We start from the raw sequence: 21,707 nt of genomic DNA, 5'->3' as shown, positions 1-21,707 counted from the left end.
AGTCAGTGAGGAGAATACTTCGAAGACCTCCTCAATTCCACCAACACGCCTTCACACGAGGAAGCTGAGTCTGGGTGCACTGAGGTGTGCTCTTCTATCTCTGGGGTTGAGGTCACCGAGGTGGTTAAAAAGCTCCTTGGTGGCAGGGCCCCGACAGTGGATGAGATTTGCCCAGAGTTCCTAAAGGCTCTGGATGTTGCGGGGCTATCCTGTTTGACACGCCTCTGCAACATCGCATGGCCAGTGCCTCTGGATTGGCAGACTGGGGTGGTGGTCTCCCCTTTTAAGAAGGGTGACCATAGGGTATGTTCCAACTATAGAGGGATCACACTCCTCAGCCTCCCCGGTAAGGTCTACTCGGGGGTACTGGAGAGGAGGGTCGATCGGGAAGTCGAGTCTTGGATTCAGGAGGAGCAATGTAGTTTTCGTCCTGGCCGTGGAACAGTGGACCAGCTCTACATTCTCGGCAGGATCCTTGAGGGTCCATGGGAGTTCGCCCAACCAGTCTACATGTGTTTTGTGGACTTGGAGAAGGCATTCAACCGTGTCCCGAGTATGGGGTACTTAATCCCCTGATACGAGCTTTTCGGTCCCCGTATGACCGCTGTCAGAGTTTGGTCCGCATTGCCGGCAATAAATCGGACTCGTTTCCAGTGAGAGTTGGACTCCGCCAAAACTGCCCTTTGTCAGCGATTTTGTTCATAACTTTTATGGACAGAATTTCTAGGCACAGCCGAGGCGTAGAGGGTGTCCGGTTTGGTGGCCTCAGCATTGCATCTCTGCTCTTTACAGATGATGTAGTTCTGTTGGCTTCATCAAGCTGTGATCTCCGGCTCTCACTGGAGCGATTTGCAGCAAGAGAGTGTGAAGCGGCTGGCAGTAGAATCAGCACCTCCAAATCCGGGACTATGGTCCGCAGTCGGAAAAGGGTGGCGTGCCCTCTCCAGGTTGGGGATGAGATCCTTCCCCAAGTGGAGGAGTTCAAGTATCTTGGGGTCTTGTTCACGAGAGGGAAGCAAGGAGCGGGAGATCGACATACGGATCGGTGCAGCATCTGCAGTGATGCGGACTTTGTATCTGTCTGTGGTAGTAAAGAGAGAGCTAAGTTGAAAGGCGAAGCTCTTAATTTACCAGTCGATCTACGTTCCTACCCTCACCTATGGGCACGAGCTGAGAGTCGTGACCGAAAGAACGAGATCCCAGATACAAGTGGCTGAAATGAGTGTTCTCTGCAAGGTGTCCAGGCTTTCCATTAGAGATAGGTTGAGAAGTTCAGTCATCCAAGAGGGGCTCAGAGGGCCCAGATGAGGTGGCTGGGCTATCTGATTCGGATGCCTGCTGGACGCCTCCCTGGTGAGGTGTTCCGGACCATGCCCCACCGGAAAGAGACCCCGAGGACAACCCAGGACACGCTGGAGAGACTATGTCTCTCTGTTTGCTTGGGAACGCCTCTGGATCCCTCCGAAAGAGCTGGAAGAAGTGGCTGGGGAAAGGGAAGTCTGGGTATCCCTGCTGAAGCTACTTCTCCCGCGACCCGACCCGGAAAAGCGGTAGATAATAGATGGATGGATATTAAACATTTGGTCATTAACACACTAAAGAGGCCCAAGAAATTTCTTAAACCCTGCTAAATTTTAATGAATAATACAAAAGTAAATCTAAACACGATTTATGTACTAGGCTTTGTCACTGTTTTAAAATCAGAAACCATACATTTTATTATTTTTCTTTTTTTTAAATGTATGAATCTTGTTTTATGTACTGTATCATTTCTGCTGCCTCTTGGCTTTTTAAAGAGTTTATCGCTCAATAAGCTTTTATCTGGTTAAACAAAGCATGAATAAAATGTAAAATAAGGTCCACCATCAAGCTGCTCGACCATGATGTGAGACAATTACCTTTCAATCCAACATGCACCATGTCTTTGACAGTGTTCGTCACAATCAACTCGCTGATTGCTTTCTTTTGGGATGCTTTCTGATGCTTTCTTCTTATGCGCCAAAGTATGAAAATTATTTTGCTCATTTCGTCAGTTTCTAGAAAGAATTATACTCGTCGCTTTTATTTTTTAAAACAAGGGCTTGTAAAAGTCAACAGTGATTCTGCTTTCGTTAACACTGACATGGCGACAAATGTAGGGTATTATTAAGATTCAAAATGTACAAATAAAAGTTTTTTTTTAGGTGTATTTTACACTAGTGTTTTCCAAACAAAAAGCAAAAAGTTCTTATATTATGGACAATTTGTATTTTAGAGAAGGTTAATGGGAGCAAGAACTACATAAAAATACAGCTCACATGTAACTTGGCGAGTATAACTTGTGAGGTGAGTTACTTGCATGAAGTTCGTGGTAAAGGTGGCTTCACTGGTCCATCGCTGTATGCTACAACAGTTACATGTTTTCATGTTTGTAAGGACTAATCCTGTATATAATTACGGAATATCAGATACAGATCTTACTTTTGGACATACTATTAGTATTGCTATTTGTAGTCCACATGGATTTAACCCAATTAAATCTGTGTGCGCAGGTTGTGGTGCCTCGTAGCCCAGTGCAGGCCAAGGGGCTTCTTCTCTCCTGCATCGCTGATAAAAACCCCTGCATTTTCTTTGAACCCAAGATCCTTTATAGAGCAGCAGGTAAGTTGGATTATTTGTCAGTGTAAATTGCAAGGAAAGTTTATTTACTGTGGCACCCTCCAATGTGAAGTAATATTATTGTTACATATATTTTGGATATTAATTGAAAAAAAATGGAAAATAAATAAACATTTTTGAAATCTAAGCAAAATCTGGATGTGTGCCAGCTTTCAGAGCCAAACTTGGAAGAAACAACACGTATACAAAGACTTATAAACACGTAAAATCTCTACATCGAAACCAACTCCTCAAAGAAGCATCAAATCTCCGCGGTCCATAAAATAGGACTGTTATTGTTCGTAGTTAGTGCCACGCCCTTTCTATAACACTCAAGTGCTGGATGTGTGTATTCTGGCTCAAGCGCACAGGCTTGAACATTGTACATCGTGCTATTTTTGTTTTGTTTGTTTGTAATTATTTTTCACAAAAATCAAACACAAAATGTCAGATAGTTGACGTTCTCTGTTTGGTGAGACCTATCTGTGAGCAATGGAGGGTCAGAACAGGAACCACTGCAGGCGTGGCAAACGCTGATTGGCTGTCAGTTTTCCAGCTGGGCTCATTGGAATGTCTGAGCGAGAGAGGAATTTCGATAATGCTTTTCCAATTCAGAGATGTTTCTTGGTAATATCTGGGGATAACTCTGGGATTAAAAGAAACACTGAACCCTCATCTACTAACTTTTAATGTGTGCTCCCATTCCTATTAGTTTCGACAAAGTCTTCCTTTAATAAACACAGCAGTAATTCATTCTTCAAAACTACTCATGCAGTTAAGTCTGGTTAAAAATAAAATTTTAAAATCCATTCATCAATCAATCAAACCTTTATTTGTATAGCACCTTCCATACTTTAAAAACAATGCAAAATGCTTCACAAGGCATATAATAATAATATAATAAGATAAATCTCCCAGCCGCCGACAGCCTCTGAGATGCCCAACACCCTTGAATAAAAGTAGTTACTCCAAAAAAGATAATTAAATACATAACTTAGCTATCGAGAAATGACTTAGCACAGAATCGAGTGAAGAACCACCATCATGAGGGGTCGTCAGCAACAGAAGCTGCATTGGTTAGTTATCTTTGTTACGGTCACAAAAAAGTGATTTTCACAAGTGATTTAGGTCAGTGGTCTGCAACCCACAGTCTGTGGACCTTACTGGTCTGTGAGGCATTTCTTACCAGGCCGCATAGAAGGAATGACCAATTTATATAATTTCCATGGTATTGTGTTTTTGTGTAAAATTATTCATTTATTTTGAAAAATGACAGGATCGCCTCAGCTCCAACATCTGCCCATTACAACTGACACGTCAAAACTGCAAAGAATGCTCCACCAGTTTCCACTCCCAGCAGACTCGTTCATGGCGACGGCCAAGCTCAAAGAATATATAATTTCATCTAATTCAGTTCATTACATTCACTCTCGTTGTTTTGAATAAAATTTTCGTGAATGAAACAACACTGGACTCCATGTCGGTCACATGATACGTTACTAGAAATAAATCTGTAAACTACCACACCTTTTTTGTGTATTTTTAGCTGTTTGTGTTTATATATATATATATATATATATATATATATATATATCTTCTTTTCCTTTCGGCTTGTCCCGTTAGGGGTCGCCACAGCGTGTCATCTTTTGCCATCTTAGCCTATCTCCTGCATCTTCCTCTCTAACCCCAACTGCCCTCATGTCTTCCCTCACCACATCTATAAACCTTCTCTTTGGTCTTCCTCTCGCTCTTTTGCCTGGGAGCTCCATCCTCAGCATCCTTCTACCAATATACTCACTCTCTCGCCTCTGAACATGTCCAAACCATCGAAGTCTGCTCTCTCGAATCTTGTCTCCAAAACATCCAGCTTTGGCTGTCCCTCGAATGAGCTCATTTCTAATCCTATCCAACCTGGTCACTCCGAGCGAGAACCTCAACATCTTCATTTCTGCCACCTCCAGTTCAGCTTCCTGTTGTTTCTTCAGTGCCACCATCTCTAATCCGTACATCATGGCCGGCCTCACCACTGTTTTGTAAACTTTGCCCTTCATCCTAGCAGACACTCTTCTGTCACATAACACACCAGACACCTTTCGCCAGCTGTTCCAACCTGCTTGGACCCGTTTCTTCACTTCCTTACCACACTCACCATTGCTCTGGATTGTTGACCCTAAATATTTGAAGTCATCCACTGTCACTATCTCTTCTCCCTGTAGCCTCACTCTTCCCCCTCCACTTTTCTCATTCACGCGCAAATATTCTGTTTTACTTCGGCTAATCTTCATTCCTCTCCTTTCCAGTGCATGTCTCCATCTTTCCAATTGTTCCTCTGCGTGCTCCCTGCTTTCACTGCATATCACAATATCATCTGCGAACATCATGGTCCAAGGGGATTCCAGTCTAACCTCATCTGTCAGCCTATCCATTACCACTGCAAACAGGAAGGGGCTCAGAGCTGATCCCTGATGCAGTCCCACCTCCACCTTAAATTCCTCTGTCACACCTAAGGCACACCTCACCATTGTTCTGCTGCCATCATACATGTCCTGTACTATTTTAACATACTTCTCTGCCACACCAGACTTACGCATGCAGTACCACAGTTCCTCTCTTGGTACTCTGTCATAGGCTTTCTCTAGATCCACAAAGACACAATGTAGCTCCTTCTGACCTTCTCTGTACTTTTCCACGAGCATCCTCAAGGCAAATAATGCATCTGTGGTACTCTTTCTAGGCATGAAACCATACTGTTGCTCGCAGATACTTACTTCTGTCCTGAGTCTAGCCTCCACTACTCTTTCCCATAACTTCATTGTGTGGCTCATCAACTTTATTCCTCTATAGTTCCCACAGCTCTGAACATCCCCTTTGTTCTTAAAAATGGGAACTAGAACACTTTTCCTCCATTCTTCAGGCATCTTTTCGCCCGCTAGTATTCTGTTGAATAAGTTGGTCAAAAACTCCACAGCCATCTCTCCAAATTGCTTCCATACCTCTACCGGTATGTCATCAGGACCAACTGCCTTTCCATTTTTCATCCTTTGTAGTGCCTTTCTGACTTCCCCCTTAGTAATCATTTCCACTTCCTGGTCCTTCACTCTTGCCTCTTCAACTCTTCCTTCTCTCTCATTTTCTTCATTCATCAACTTCTCAAAGTATTCTTTCCATCTATTTAGCACACTACCGGCACCAGTCAACACATTTCCATCTCTATCCTTAATCACCCTAACCTTCTGCACATCCTTCCCATCTCTATCCCTCTGTCTGGCCAACCTGTAGAGATCCTTTTCTCCTTCTTTCGTGTCCAACCTGGTGTACATGTCTTCATATGCCTCTTGTTTAGCCTTTGCCACCTCTACCTTTGCCCTACGTCGCATCTCGATGTACTCCTTTCGCCTCTCCTCCGTCCTCTCAGTATCCCACTTCTTCTTCGCTAATCTCTTTCCTTGTATGACTCCCTGTATTTTGGGGTTCCACCACCAAGTCTCCTTCTCCCCTTTCCTACCAGATGACACACCAAGTACTCTCCTGCCTGTCTCTCTGATCACCTTGGCTGTCGTCGTCCAGTCTTCCGGGAGCTTCGGTTGTCCATCGAGAGCCTGTCTCACCTCTTTCCGGAAGGCCGCACAACATTCTTCCTTTCTCAGCTTCCACCACATGGTTCTCTGCTCTACCTTTGTCTTCTTAATCTTCCTACCCACCACCAGAATCATCCTACATACTACCATCCTATGCTGTCGAGCTACACTCTCCCCTACCACTACTTTACAGTCAGTAACCTCCTTCAGATTACATCGTCTGCACAAAATATAATCTACCTGCGTGGTTCTACCTCCGCTCTTGTAGGTCATTATATGTTCCTCCCTCTTCTGGAAATAAGTGTTCACTACAGCCATCTCCATCCTTTTTGCAAAGTCCACCACCATCTGCCCTTCATAGTTCCTTTCCTGGATGCCGTACTTACCCATCACTTCTTCATCGCCCCTGTTTCCTTTACCAATATGTCCATTACAATCTGCACCAATCACAACTCTTTCCCTGTCTGGGATGCTCAGAACTACTTCATCTAGTTCCTTCCAGAATTTCTCTTTCAACTCTAGGTCACATCCTACCTGTGGTGCATAGCCGCTAACCACATTATACATAACACCCTCAATTTCAAATTTTAGTCTCATCACTCGATCTGATACTCTTTTCACCTCCAAGACATTCTTAGCCAGCTCTTCCTTTAAAATAACCCCTACTCCATTTCTCTTCCCATCTACTCCGTAGTAGAATAATTTAAACCCTGCTCCCAAACTTCTAGCCTTACTACCTTTCCACCTGCTCTCTTGGATGCACAGAATATCAACCTTTCTCCTAATCATCATGTCAACCAACTCCTGTGCTTTTCCTGTCATAGTCCCAACATTCAAAGTCCCTACACTCAGTTGTAGGCTCTGTGCATTCCTCTTTTTCTTCTGACGCTGGATCCGGTTTCCTCCTCTTCTTTGTCTTCGACCCACAGTAGCTGAATTTCCACCGACGCCCTGCAGGTTAGCAGTGCCGGGGGCGGGCGTTGTTAACCCGGGCCACGACCGATCCGGTATGGGATTCTTTAGATGAACGCTCATATTTGTTTGGCACAGTTTTTACGCTGGATGCCCTTCCTGACGCAACCCTCTGCATTTATCCGGGCTTGGGACCGGCCTACAGATTGCACTGGTTTGTGCCCCCATAGGGCTGCATTATATATATATATATATATATATATATATATACACACACACACACACACACATATATATATAAAAAGTTTCATTTTTTTCTTTCCCCCATATGGTCTTGTATATTAGCAGAGATAATAAATAAACTTGATTTTGTCAAGAACGAGGTGGAGGGTAGAACCCAAATGCAGGAAACAGAGACATAAGCGTGGATTTTAGGAAGGTTTATTGCCAGACAGAGGTCGTACACGGGAATGCAGCCAAACAGTGTGACGCTATGAAAATCACAAGGTAACAGGGTTGGTCCAAAAAACATGAAACTTTAAAAAAAAAAAAAAAAAAGAATATAAGAAATAATTACAGACTTTGTCTGTAGAGGTCATGGTCAATTTGGAGTTTAGTTTTTCTCCACTTATGTTGTGTTTTCTTACACTTTCATTTCGAGGTCTTTGCCATCATTGTAATCCTCAACCTTGTTCTTAGGTTGCTGTTTTCATTTAAATAGGAGCAACATCATTTGACATTTGAGATTGTACGGGTGAAATTGTCCAAAAGTTCATCACCTGTCTCAGCATTGTCTTTGTGGCACAGCTATGGTTTCCATAAACTTAGTGGTAGTATCCATTTATGTACCTTTTCTTAATAGACATCGAGGTTCTAATTCAATTCATAACATACACAAAAATGCTCAGAAATAGCCATATGCTTAAATTCATTGATAGAATTTCACTATCCTTAGAGATGACCAGTTTTAATATGTGACCTTGAGTGTGGGTTGGACTATTATGTTCAGAGAGGTCAAAGGTCACTTTTGGCCCACCTTTAACTGATAAACAGATATTCAAAAGAGCTAAAATTACCCAGTGTCATTTCTTTACACTGAAATAACTAAAAACATAACAGCAATACCACTGCCTTTTTTCCCATTTCGACAATTATTCATAAAATACAAATTTCCTGATGTTACCTCATTTAAAATTATATTATGGCTACCTTCTGTTAACTGTTTCATTTCATGACGAGATGTCATCGTCAGAGGTTGTAATGATGTCATTAATCAACATTGATTTATTACTCAGTGACCTGATACTAAAAAGACCTAGTCTCTCAAAGAAAATTGGAGACAGTAGTTTGAGAGTCACATTTTATCCTCACTAAGTTTTTTAGTTCTAATTTTTCACATATCTTTGGTCAACTTTGAATGTTTTATTTCCATAGGTATCTGAGTAATTCTGGAAAAGACCCTGTAGATATCAGTCACATTCACAGATAAGATTCTTCATGAGTGGAGGAGGGGCTGTATGCATCTTAGTGGACAGTGATTTCAGCCAAGGGGCTATGGTGGAAAGATCTTAGCATGGTGTGGGCTGGACTCCAATATTGGTGACAGCCTTCACCCTATCCTAACATGACATTTCGGCGAGTCAAACATGACTTTTGCATTGGACTCTGCTCCAGTGGGGCAGGGAGGTGTGTGGGAGATTGGAAGTGCTGCCTCATCTCATATGTCATTGTTTGGATGACGCTGATGAATCTGTCTGCACCTTGTGTCACGTTTTCTGTTGTTCCTCTGATTGTTTGGGAACAACTCCATCGTTTCGTCCTTTAGCTCTTTAAACATGGTCACTGTTTTCTTTTCGGACTGGTGAATGATGCACACAGTAAAAAATATTGTCGGCCAATAATTTCACCCCTTATCTATTTAGATAGAAACGGTCTGCCTCGTAAAGATGTGTGCGCACCCAAGAAATGCAGAAATTATAAATGAAACTCAGGATAGTGCAGTAAATACTTCTCTTAACATCTAATTTAATTCCTTGAGCCTCGCAAAACGTTCATCTCTAACTTATACAAGCACTTTTGTTCAGAGGTCAATGAAATCTCACTTAAGTACCACCAATTGCTGCTTGAGAACATCCAGAGCCCCTGTGTGCATAATTACAGATTTCACAGTTGGGTGCTGATTTGTGATCTCCAGGATTTTTTTAGATCAGAAAACGCGTCATTGGTTAAACACAGTACTTTGGTGTTCTTCTCACTGCAAAAATGTTTCACATCCTTGACAGCTCTTGTTGCTAATACCAGGCTTATGCTAGTTAGCAGGCCACGCTCACGTAATGGTGAGAGGGATTCAGAAAATATTGGAATATGGTAAAAACCTACTATAAATTCAAAAAAAAAAAAGTAAAGTCCCACAGGTTTAAAAGTATCCAGGAGTTGCTGCTTCTATTTTTCATAGGAAAAATAAGCTTATCAGAAAAAAATTGAAACAGAGGCAAAGCAAGCACAGCAATGTAAAAAGCTTTTGCGCTGTACAATAGCAGAGAAAGTAACTACTGTTACATACTTGCATGCAGTGAAGTCGAAAATTTAGATACAAGGAAGATCAAGTGAGCTTTTGCCTTTCCCCTGTGCTTGTGGTTTCTCTACTCCCTGAGCTCACTTTCGGACACGTGTTATCGTTTGACAGGTGTTCCACCCCAGTCAAACTCCCGACCTGCAACCAAGAACAAAAGTTGGGCGCAAAAGTGCCCCCGGGGCAAAAGGTTTGTCTGAAACCCTGGACCCACCTATTCTCCAGGAGACTTTACAGAGATATCAATGCAACCAGGGAAGACTCGTGTCACTGTAAAGTTGCTAACTCGTCTCCAAGCTATTGAGATGGCTATCATTGATATGGGTATTGCTCACACATTAGAGTTAAGCAGTTTTGTCACAGTAATCATTCGATAAGGGAACTGTGATAAAAGTGCAAATTTATTGAGTTGAGGAAAAACGTCTGTAATCATATTGGATCTTTACACTATAATAATCCTTATCTTCACCTATTACTTACTCATATAGATCACACTCCTTACTGAGCATTGATGTATTTTGAATAAATGGTGCAAATTATTTTAGCTCCATCATCACAGGGTTAGTTTTGTCATATATGAATAAGAGCACGGCTTTGTCTGGTTGGATAATGGTTAAAGCAATTTTATTTCAGTTTTAAGCTTTTTGCCTCAAACAACTGTGATATGAAAATAACAATTTGGAGGGTTTTTGTTTATCATGCTGCATTACAATTACAGTTTTTCTCATTTCATGAAACAGCAGTATAATCAGAACTATGAAATCCAAAGCCAACCTCGGCATATAACTTTTAGTTTGAGCTATGACCGTTGACAATACACAGAATATACAAGAGTACTATAGTTTTAGAATGTTATTTTTCTCAAGGAACAGAGCAAGGCATCTCTCATCCTATGTCTCCATGGCTGAATGGTCTTTGCTTTACTTATTTTGTCATGTTCAGATTTTTAGCTGTCCCACTTTGTTGCCAAAGAGGATAAAAACACATTTGTCTCAAGAAGGCTGTCATAGAAGACAGTCTCAAAATTTGAAGCTATTATTGGAGGTGTTAATAATGTCTTTTTGGGGTAATAACCCTATAGATAAAGATAAATTCCTTTTTTTTTTTTTTTTACACACTATTTCCCCTCTTGCAATATTCAAGGCTGTCTGTCTTGATCCAAGTGAACCCCCTCTTATTTCGCTGCACATACTGCTGAGCCTGGGCCAATGACAAGCCCAGTTTTTGTTAAATTAGCGGGCTGATGCTTGGGTCTTCTATTCCGCTTCACTCCCTGGTGGGTGTTCGTGGAGGGCTGCTTGCTTTTATTAGTGGTAGCAGAGCCCAGGGTCTAGAGATGAGTGAGTCCCTTTAATTTAAAGCAGGGATGTCAAGCTCAACTTCAATTTCGGGCCACATGCACTCCAATTTGATGTCAAGTGGGCTGGACCAATGTAGCCATAGCAGAGTAATCTTTAAGTAATGACAATCCAATCCCCGGCATTCCTTGATGCATGTTTTATTAGGGAAATGGTCATATTTATTGATTATCTTGTTACAAAGCATGTTTCAAATCATTTCAGTTTGAAATGTCAACAAAATTAAGTGCAATTTCAACATTATGAATCAATGTTTTCATTTGCAGTTGTAACCTACAGATAACAATAAATCTACATTTACATTTGTATGTGTATTGATCTGAATGTACCTTTTTTATTTGAGAAATAATTTCACATTTACACAAATTCCATATTCCACATCCATCTGGAAATCTTGAAAACCTCAAATGACTCATCATTACTTACAGTACAAATTAGTGGGAACTTTTCAGAATATTTTCCCTGTGCCTTGTAAATGTTTCTCTGGTATGAAAGCGTTAGCCCCCTTTCTGATTTATCTTTTATTTTAAATGTTGTTTTTTTTTGTCACACTTAAATGTTTCCCATAATCGTACAAATGTAATTAGGCAAAAACAACACAAGTAACTACAAAAATCACTATTATTATTATCAATGGAGAGAAAAAAAAATCAAAACCTACATGGCTCTTTGTGAAAAAGTGATTGCCCCCTAAATTTAATAACTGGTTGGGCCACCATTAACAGCAACAACTGCATTTGCAATATCTTGTAATCAATGTCTTAGAGTGCTGTGGAGGACTTTTGGCTGACTCATCTTTGCAGAATTGTTGTAATTCAGCTGCATTGGTGGGCTTTTGAGCATCCTGCACCATTTTAAGGTCATGGCACAGCATATCAATGGGATTAAGCCCAGGACTTCAAATGATCACTCCAAAGTCTTTATTTTGTTTTTTCTTCTGCCATTCAGAGGTGGACTTGCTGGGAAGCTTTGAATTATTGTCCTGCTGTAAATCACAACTTCATTTCATCTTGAGGTCACAAACAGATGGATATTCTACCTTTTTGGTAGCACCAGAATTTATCACAAGTCTTCCAGGTCCCAAAGCAGCAAAACAGCCCCAGACCACCACATTATAATCACCAATATTTTATTGTTGCTTTCTTCTTTTCCTTTCGGCTTGTCCCGTTAGGGGTCACCACAGCGTGTCATCTGTTTCCACCTATCTCGTGCATCTTCTTCTCAAACACCCACTGTCCTCATGTCTTCCCTCACAACATCCATCAATCATTTTTTGGTCTTCCTGTCGCTCTTTTGCCTGGCAGCTCCATCCTCAGCACCCTTCTACCAACATACTCTCTCTCTCGCCTCTGGACATGTCCAAATCATCGAAGTCTGCTCTCTTGAACCTTGTCTCCAAAACATTCAACTTTGGCTGTTTAATCCCGTCCAACCAGATCACTCTGAGCGAAAACCTCAACCGCTTCATTTCTGCCACCTCCAGTTCTGCTTCCTGTTGTTTCTTCAATGCCACCATTTCTAATCCATACATCACAGCCGGCCTCACGACTGTTTTATAAACTTTGCCCTTAATCCTAGCGGAGACTCTTCTGTTGCATGGAACACCAGTTATCTTCAGCCAGCTGTTCCACCCTGCTTGGACCCATTTCTTCACTTCTTTACCACACTCCATTGCTCTGTATTGTTGACCCCAAGTATTTGAAGTCATTCATCCTCCCTAGCTCTTCTCCCTGGAGCTTCACTCCTCCTCCCCTGCCCCTCGCATTCATGCACATATATTGTGTTTTACTTCAGCTGCTCTTCATTCCTCTCCTTTCCAGTGGGGGCCTCCATTTTTCTAATTGTTCCTCTGCCTGCTCCCTGCTTTAACTGCAGATCATCGTTGAGTACTCACAGCATTCGGTCCAAATTCTGCAGCATTTAGGTATTGATTGGTCGTGCAGGTCGGAGCTTCCTCGATTTGTTGTCACCAGTTCGAGAACCGGAAGCCCTATTATTAAACTATTATTGTTGGTATGATGCTCTGAAATGCGGGGTTCCTTTTGCGTCAGATGTAATGGGACACACCTTAAAAAAAATTCTTTTGGCTCAGAAAATTTGAGTATTTTCCACAAATTCCTGGGAATCATCAAGCTGTTTTCTGGCAAAATCAAGACAAGCTGTACTGCTCTATTCTCTCCACAGCAGTTTGTCTTTTTCTTATGGTGGAGTCATTAACACTGACCCTTACTGACGTCAGGCCTTCAGTTATTCGAATGTTGTTGTATCGGACTTTTGTGACCTTTTGGTAATTTTGTTCAGCCAGGCAACACTGAAAAGGTTCACCATTGTTCTGTATTTTCCCGATTTCTGATTAATGGCTCCCACTGTGGTTTACTTCACCTCCAAATCTTTATTAATCTTTTATCTTTGTAACATTTTTCACGCTGATTGATCTCGATTATTTTCTTTCTCATTTGTTCCTGAATTTCTTTTGTGCTCATCATGGTGTCTAGATTTTGAAGATCTTTTGGTCCATTTGACTTTGTTAGGCATTTCCTATATAAATTATTTCTTGATATACAGGTGTGAGAACCTTTGCCTAAAATACAGTGGTATCTATTTAGGATATGAAGAGAAGAAATAGGCACTGGATTTCCCAAATTCCACGAACAGAAACATCCTGTATCCTGGCGCGATAGAGCTACACTCCCATTGGGTATTGCCGTTGCATCTTCCTGGCATCCCATTGGCTAGGAGGGACGTCAATCTTTACCCATGATGCACTTCCTGTACCTTGGTTTGTGTTGCGTGATAGAGCTGCTCTCCCATTGGATGTTGCTGTAGCATTTTCCTGGGATCCCATTGGGTTGGAGGGACGTTTAATTTTACCCATGATGTTTTTTTTTTTTTTTTTATTCCCAATGCACCCCTGTGGGGGCACAAACCAGTGCAATCTGAAGGCCGGTCCCAAGCCCGGATAAATGCAGAGGGTTGCGTCAGGAAGGGCATCCGGCGTAAAAACTGTGCCAAACAAATATGAGCGTTCATCTAAAGAATCCCATATTGGATCGGTCGTGGCCCGGGTTAACAACGCCCGCCCCCGGCACTGCTAACCTGCAGGGCGTCACTGGAAATTCAGTTACTGTGGGTCCAAGACAAAGAAGACGAGGAAACCGGATCCATTGTCAGAAGAAAAAGAGGAATGCATAGAGCCTACAAGTGAGTGTAGGGACTTTGAATGTTGGGACTATGATAGGAATAGCTGAGGAGTTGGTTGACATGATGATGAGGAGAAAGGTTGATATTCTGTGCATCCAAGAGAGCAGGTGGAAAGGTAGTAAGGCTAGAAGTTTAGGAGCAGGGTTTAAATTATTCTACCACAGAGTCGATGTGAAGAGAAATGGAGTAAGGGTTATTTTAAAGGAAGAGCTAGCTAAGAATGTCTTGGAGGTGAAAAGAGTATCAGATCGAGTGATGACACTAAAATTTGAAATTGAGGGTGTTATGCATAATGTGGTTAGCAGCTATGTCCCACAGGTAGGATGTGACCTAGAGTTGAAAGAGAAATTCTGGAAGGAACTAGATGAAGTAGTTCTGAGCATCCCAGACAGCGAGAGAGTTGTGATTGGTGCAGATTGTAATGGACATATTGGTAAAGGAAAGAGGGGCGACGAAGAAGTGATGGGTAATTATGGCATCCAGGAAAGGAACTTTGAGGGACAGATGGTGGTGGACTTTGCAAAAAGGATGGAGATGGCTGTAGTGAACACTTATTTCCAGAAGAGGGAGGAACATATAGTGACCTACAAGAGCAGAGGAAGAAGCACGCAGGTGGATTATATTTTGTGCAGACGATGTAATCTGAAGGATTTTACTGACTGTAAAGTAGTGGTGGGGGAGAGTGTAACTCGACAGCATAGGATGGTGGTGTGTAGGATGACTCTGGTGGTGGGTAGGAAGATTAAGAAGACAAAGCTAGAGCAGAGAACCATGTGGTGGAAGCTGAGAAAGGAAGAATGTTGTGTGGCCTTTCGGAAAGAGGTGAGACAGGCTCTCAATGGACTGTAGAAGCTCCCGGAAGACTAGACAACGACAGCCAAGGTAATCAGAGAGACAGGCAGGAGAGTACTTGGTGTGTCTTCTGGTAGGAAAAGGCAGAAGGAGACTTGGTGGTGGAACCCCAAAATACAGGGAGTCATACAAGGAAAGAGATTAGCGAAGAAGAAGTGGAACACTGAGAGGACTGAGGAGAGGCGAAAGAAGTCCATCGAGATGCGACGTAGGGCAAAGGTAGAGGTGGCAAAGGCTAAACAAGAGGCATATGAAGACGTACACCAGGTTGGGCACGAAAGAAGGAGAAAAGGATCTCTACAGGTTGGCCAGACAGAGGGATAGAGATGGGAAGGATGTGCAGCAGGTAAGGGTGATTAAGGATAGAGATGGAAATGTGTTGACTGGTGCCGGTAGTGTGCTGAATAGATGGAAAGAATATTTTGAGAAGTTGATGAAAGAAGAAAATGAGAGAGAAGGAAGAGTTGAAGAGGCAAGTGTGAAGGACCAGGAAGTGGCAATGATTAGTAAGCTGGAAGTCAGAAAGGCACTACAAAGGATGAAAAATGCAAAGACAGTTGGTCCTGATGACATACCGGTAGAGGTATGGAAGCAATTTGGAGAGATGGCTGTGAAGTTTTTGGCCAACTTATTCAACAGAATACTAGCGGGCGAAACGATGCCTGAAGAATGGAGGAAAAGTGTTCTAGTTCCCATTTTTAAGAACAAAGGGGATCTTCAGAGCTATGGGAATTATAGAGGAATAAAGTTGATGAGCCACACAATGAAGTTATGGGAAAGAGTAGTGGAGGCTAGACTCAGGACAGAAGTAAGTATCTGCGAGCAACAGTATGGTTTCATGCCTAGAAAGAGTACCACAGATGCATTATTTGCCTTGGGGATGCTAGTGGAAAAGTACAGAGAAGGTCAGAAGGAGTTACATTGTGTCTTTGTGGATCTAGAGAAAGCCTATGACAGAGTACCAAGAGAGGAACAGTGGTACTGCATGCGTAAGTCTGGTGTGGCAGAGAAGTATGTTAAAATAGTACAGGACATATATGATGGCAGCAGAACAATGGTGAGGTGTGCCTTAGGTGTGACAGAAGAATTTAAGGTGGAGGTGGGACTGCATCATGGATCAGCTCTGAGCCCCTTCCTGTTTGCAGTGGTAATGGATAGGCTGACAGATGAGGTTAGACTGCAATCCCCATGGACCATGATGTTCACAGATGATATTGTGATATGCCTTGAAAGCAGGGAGCATGCAGAGGAACAATTAGAAAGATGGAGACATGCACTGGAAAGGAGAGGAATGAAGATTAGCCGGAGTAAAACAGAATATATGTGCGTGAATGAGAAAAGTGGAGGGGGAAGAGTGAGGCTACAGGGAGAAGAGATAGCGAGGGTGGAGGACTTCAAATATTTAGCGTCAACAATCCAGAACAATGGTGAGTGTGGTAAGGAAGTGAAAAAACAGGTCCAAGCAGGTTGGAACAGCTGGCGGAGGGTGTCTGGTGTGTTATGTGACAGAAAAGTCTCTGCTAAGATGAAGTTTCCAAAACATTGGTGAGGCCAGCCATGATGTATGGGTTAGAGACGGTGGCACTGAAGAAACAACAGGAAAAAGAACTGGAGGTAGCATAAATGAAGTTGCTGAGGTTCTCGCTCGGAGTGAGCAGGTTGGATAGGATTAGAAATGAGCTCATTAGAGGGACAGCCAAAGTTGGATGTTTGTCTGACAAGGTTCGAGAGAGCAGACTTCGATGGTTTGGACATGTTCAGAGGCGAGAGAGTGAGTATATTGGTGGAAGGGTGGTGAGGATGGAGCTGCCAGGCAAAAGAGCTAGAGGAAGACTAAAGAGAAGGTTTATGGATGTAGTGAGGGAAGATATGAGGGCAGTTGGGGTTAGAGAGGAAGATGCAGAAGATAGGCTAAGATGGCAAAAGATGGCATGCTGTGGCGACCCCTAACGGGACAAGCCGAAAGGAAAAGAAGAAGAAGAAGAAAGATGTTATTTTTATTCCCACGGGAACTTGACTGTTTCTGAATCATGCTAGCGCTGTCACAAGCTAAAGTACAGTGGAAAAGTACAATTTTTTTTCATTGTTTTATGCAGGTTTATTCATCATTATTCACCACGGGCCCCTAGAAACTGACATTAAGTTTGTGCATGTGTATGTTCATACGTCTCTTTTCTCTCAGCTGCCAAAGTTTGCCTTCTCCTCTGTCCCTCGTGATGCCTTTTGCCTGTCACACTTCTCTTAGAAAAGTTAGCAAAGGGGTGTGCGGCTTGGAATGGATTACGCTATTTACATGTAAAATGTACTTCTACTTACGTAGATCAGCGCAACCACTCTTGTTAGAAGTTGTAAATAGATCCTTTTGAATTTTGTACCACTGTGGAAGAGCAGCGATCATAGGCACCAGTTAGCTCCCATTGAGCACAATTAGCCAGTGGGTCTCTCCTAAAATAGCTCACCACTGATGGAACATAGAGATTTACGAAGTCTGATTTATTTAATCTTACCCTCGGACATTTCTTTTTAACGTGCAAAATGTCCAAAATTGTGTTTAAAAATAAAAGATTGTGTTCAATGAAAAATGTAAATGTTGTGATACAGTGGTATTTCTGGTCAAGGTCTTGAAGGTACCATGAAAATCCATCATCCCTTGCCTAGGGGGTACTGTTTTGCTCAGGGGTTGGGAACCTTTTTGACTCATGAAGGCCAAATATTTCAAAATGTAATTTCAAAAGAGCCATACAGTATTTTTTAAAACTAAGTACAGGTGTTTTTGCACAGTTATGTAAAACCAAAACTTTTAGAGTACAATAAGTCTTAATTATTTTAGAATAACATTGTAACGCTGTTTGTAACCAATGGTGACAAAAGTGCCTCATACCATTTATGCAACTTCTGGTGCTGCTTGGTTTTGCTGATGCCTTTGTAGTCTGTTTCATATGTCGTTAGATTAAGCTTCATGCAGGCATTTAGACTTCCATCCGTTAATCGTGAGCGTAATTAAATTTGATTTGCCTTCATGATGGTACGAGGGTGAACAGTTCTTGCCGACAAAGGTATGTCTTTTATCCGTTTGATTATCTTGTCTTTATGCATTGTTGTCAAAATGTTTGTTGGCAACATCTAGTACGAATGCTTTGACATACTCCCCATCTGTGAATTTAGACACAGCAGCACTCTCTCTCTCCACAAAGGCTGTCCATTCTTGTTGAAAACTTTGGTACTCATCCTTTTTTCTTTGAGTGACCTTTGTCAAAAGTGTTTCCATAATTAGTTGTTCCAACCTGATCGGCGTTCGACCCTTGTGCGGCTATGGACATCGACTGCCACACCAAACTATGGCAACCCCACTAAGACAAACTGTCTCTGCGTCATTTGTGTTGCCTGAACAAAAGAAATCACATGTACAGTAAGTAGTATGTCATTATGAGGGTTCTACGAGCCATATGGAACCATCTTAAGAGCCTTGTATGGCCTGTGAGCGATAGCTTCCCCACCCTAGCTATAGAGCTGGTGCATGTGACGTCACCATTTTCACACCGCCCTATAGAGCTTGTGCACGTTGACATCACCATTTTCACAGCACCATATTGCCGTTCGAAAAGAGCTGCTCGGAGCATAATATACACAATACCCAAGACTTGTTGTGTTGTTGGTTGTTACAACAGACGAGACAGATATTCAAAGTGATCATTCTATAGAATACCAGCTGAAAAGACGAGAAAAGATTGATGGATTTCAGCAATTAAACGTGATGGATGGTACCCAACCAAATACACACGACTGTGTACCGATCACTTCATTTCAGGTAGGTATTATTCCTCTTGATCTCAAATTTCCAAGAAGTATTTATAATTCCAAGTTGGCTCATTTGAAAACAATACGTTAAAAAAAAAAAAAAGACAGGGAGTCGTCTCCAACAAACACGGAATCATGTTGCGGCCACACGTTGAACTCAGGTAAACTTCTCCCCGACAGACTTATTTATTTATTTATTTATTTATTTATTATTTATTTATTTTAAATGTGCATTTTTCTCAAATGAGTCCTGTGCGTATTTAAAAAAAGAAATTATGTTTACGTAGGTTAATGTGTGGCGGCAACATGCTTCAGTGTACGGGGGCTGAAGCCTATCCCAGCGGCTTATTTTCTTTTTTTAAATACACATTGGACTCATTTGAGAACAATGCATCTTTAAGAAAAAAAACGTCTGTCACGGAGAAGTTTGCCAAAGTTTAACGTGTGGCCGCAACACGCTTTGTGTACGGAGGAGCCAACTCGCTGTCTTTTTTTTTTTTTCCACTCAATAGTTAATGAATCTGAGTTTGTATAAAACCAGGGGCATTTATTTAAACATTGGTATTTGTATTGAAAAAATCTGAGTGGCTCCATCACTGTGGGATTTATTCTTGATTCTTGACAGATCCAGCAACGAAGTATTAGTATGCGTCCAGACATTTCTACGTTACCCACGTAGAAATCATGGAGGGGTCTGAAATCTTCGTCGTAGGTGCATGTCCACTGTGAGAAATAATCTAAAAAGAAACATTCAGAAATCACAATATATGATTTTTTTTTAACGATTTATTTGTGTGATACAGCTTCAAATAAGGATTCGAACAGCTGTCCATCAGCTAGAATTCTGGCCTGCAAAGACTCGTTAGTCTGCCTTTAAAAGTCCACCTCCACTCCATGTATTATCCTGAATCAGATGCACCTGTGTGAGGTCGTTTGCTGCATATAGACACCTGTTCATCCCATACAGTCGGTAAGACTAGAACTTGGCCAAGACCAAAGAGCTGTCCAAAGACAACAGAGACAAAAATGTACAACTCCACACGGCTGGAAAGGGCTACAGAGAAATTGCCAAGCAGGTTGGTGAAAAAAGGTCCACTGTTGGAGCAATCATTAGAAAATGGAAGAAGCTAAACATGATGGTAAATCTCAATTGGAGTGGAGCCCCGTCATGGGGTCTCATTGATCCTAAGAAAGGTGAGGAATCAGCCCAGGACTACACCACAGGAATTGGTCAATCACCTGAAAAGTGCTTGGACCACCGTTTCCAAGGTGACTGTTGGTAATACACTAAGACGTTATCGTTTGAAATCATGCATGGCATGGAAGGTTCCCCTGCTTAAACCAGCACACGTCAAGGCCCGTCTTAAGTTTGCCAGTGACCATTTTGATGATACAGAAGAGTCATGGGAGAAGGTTTTGTGGTTAAATGAGACCAAAATTGAACTTTTTGTTCATAATTCCACTAACTGTGCGTGGAGGAAGAAGAATGAAGAGTTCCATCCCAAGAACACCATCCCTACTGTGAAGCATAGGGGTGATTGCGTTTTTCTGCACATGGGACAGGATGACTTCACTGTATTTAGGAGAGGATGACCGCGGCCATGTATTGCGATATTTTGGGGAACAACCTCTTTCCCTGAGTCAGAGCATTGATGATGGGTCATGGCTGGGTCTTTCAACATGACAATGACCCGAAGCACACAGCCAGGAAAACCAAGGAGTGGCTCCTTAAGAAGCGTATCAAGGTACTGGCGTGGCCGAGCCAGTCTCCAGACCTAGACCCAATAGAAAATCTTTGGAGGGAGCTGAAACGCCATGCTTCTCAGCGACAGCCCAGAAACCTGTCTGATCTAGAGAAGATCTCTGTGGAGGAGTGGGCCAAAATCCCTCCTGCAGTGTGTGCAAACCTATTGAACAACTACAGGAAACGTTTGACCTCTGTAATTGCAAAGAATGACTAACATTGGTTTTCTCAGGTGTTCAAATACTTATTTGCAGCTGTATCACACAAATAAATCGTTAAAAAAATCATACATTGTGATTTGTGGATTTTTTTAAGATAATCTCACAGTGGACATGCACCTACAATGAAAATTTCAGACTTCTCCATGATTTCTAAGCAGGAGAACTTGCAGTATAGCAGGATGTTCAAATACTCATTTTTTTCACTGTGCTCACCTGATACATGTGTATATCCAGTTGTCCAAGACAAGCGGAAGCGGGTTAACAGTCCACTTATTGACGAAAACATCTACTTCGGCATTAAATATGGGTCCTCTATGCCAAGTGGCTCTCATTTTTCCACGTACCTTTGTTTACTATCACATTCTAAATGTTTAACGGTATCGGACAAAACTCTGGGCCTTGTGCTATAAGACATATTTTTGTGCCGTCTCCAATCGATTTGGTATTGAAGAATGGTCTGTTAGACCATCAATATGGCCAGTCACGTGACTTCAGTGACGAAGGTGCACGAGCTCTATAGCTCATACAAATAAGACACTTTTCATGTAATGATGTGCATGTTTAGCTGATGTTGTTGTGTAGGTCAGTGTCATGTTTACTTCATATTAATCCCACGAGCCGGAGGAATTAGCTGTGCGGGCTGGGAGCTTGACATGTCTGGTTTGTCATGAGTATGAGTCTAATTCTTCTTTTGAACAACTACAACAAAAGTTTTTTTTCTGCAACATTAACAAGTATGTACCTGGCAAACATTATTCACACAATATGTTTTGCTGATAAAAGCACATGCTGTCTCTTCCAGGTGATGGCATTGTAGAAAAAGCATGTGTGGAT

At 42.0% G+C, this 21,707-nt stretch overlaps 1 protein-coding gene across 4 annotated transcripts in view; it reads left to right on the top strand.

Moving 5' to 3' along the window:
• bckdhb (branched chain keto acid dehydrogenase E1 subunit beta) overlaps nt 1–21,707 on the top strand; it is an 85,381-nt gene that overhangs the window by 26,581 nt on the left and 37,093 nt on the right. For 3 of the 4 annotated variants that reach the window (XM_061821101.1, XM_061821103.1, XM_061821100.1), the window contains one exon: nt 2,532–2,640. In XM_061821101.1, the coding sequence (XP_061677085.1) occupies nt 2,532–2,640 (109 nt within the window). Of the gene's footprint in view, nt 1–2,531; nt 2,641–3,913; nt 4,116–21,707 lie in introns of those variants that run through there. The other variant, XM_061821102.1, reaches the window with a different exon arrangement.

The sequence above is a fragment of the Syngnathoides biaculeatus genome, chromosome 5, assembly GCF_019802595.1.
Source record: "Syngnathoides biaculeatus isolate LvHL_M chromosome 5, ASM1980259v1, whole genome shotgun sequence".
Classification (NCBI taxonomy): Eukaryota; Metazoa; Chordata; class Actinopteri; order Syngnathiformes; family Syngnathidae; genus Syngnathoides; species Syngnathoides biaculeatus.
Note: the sequence above shows the minus strand (reverse complement) of the source record. Positions and strands in the feature narration are given on the sequence as shown.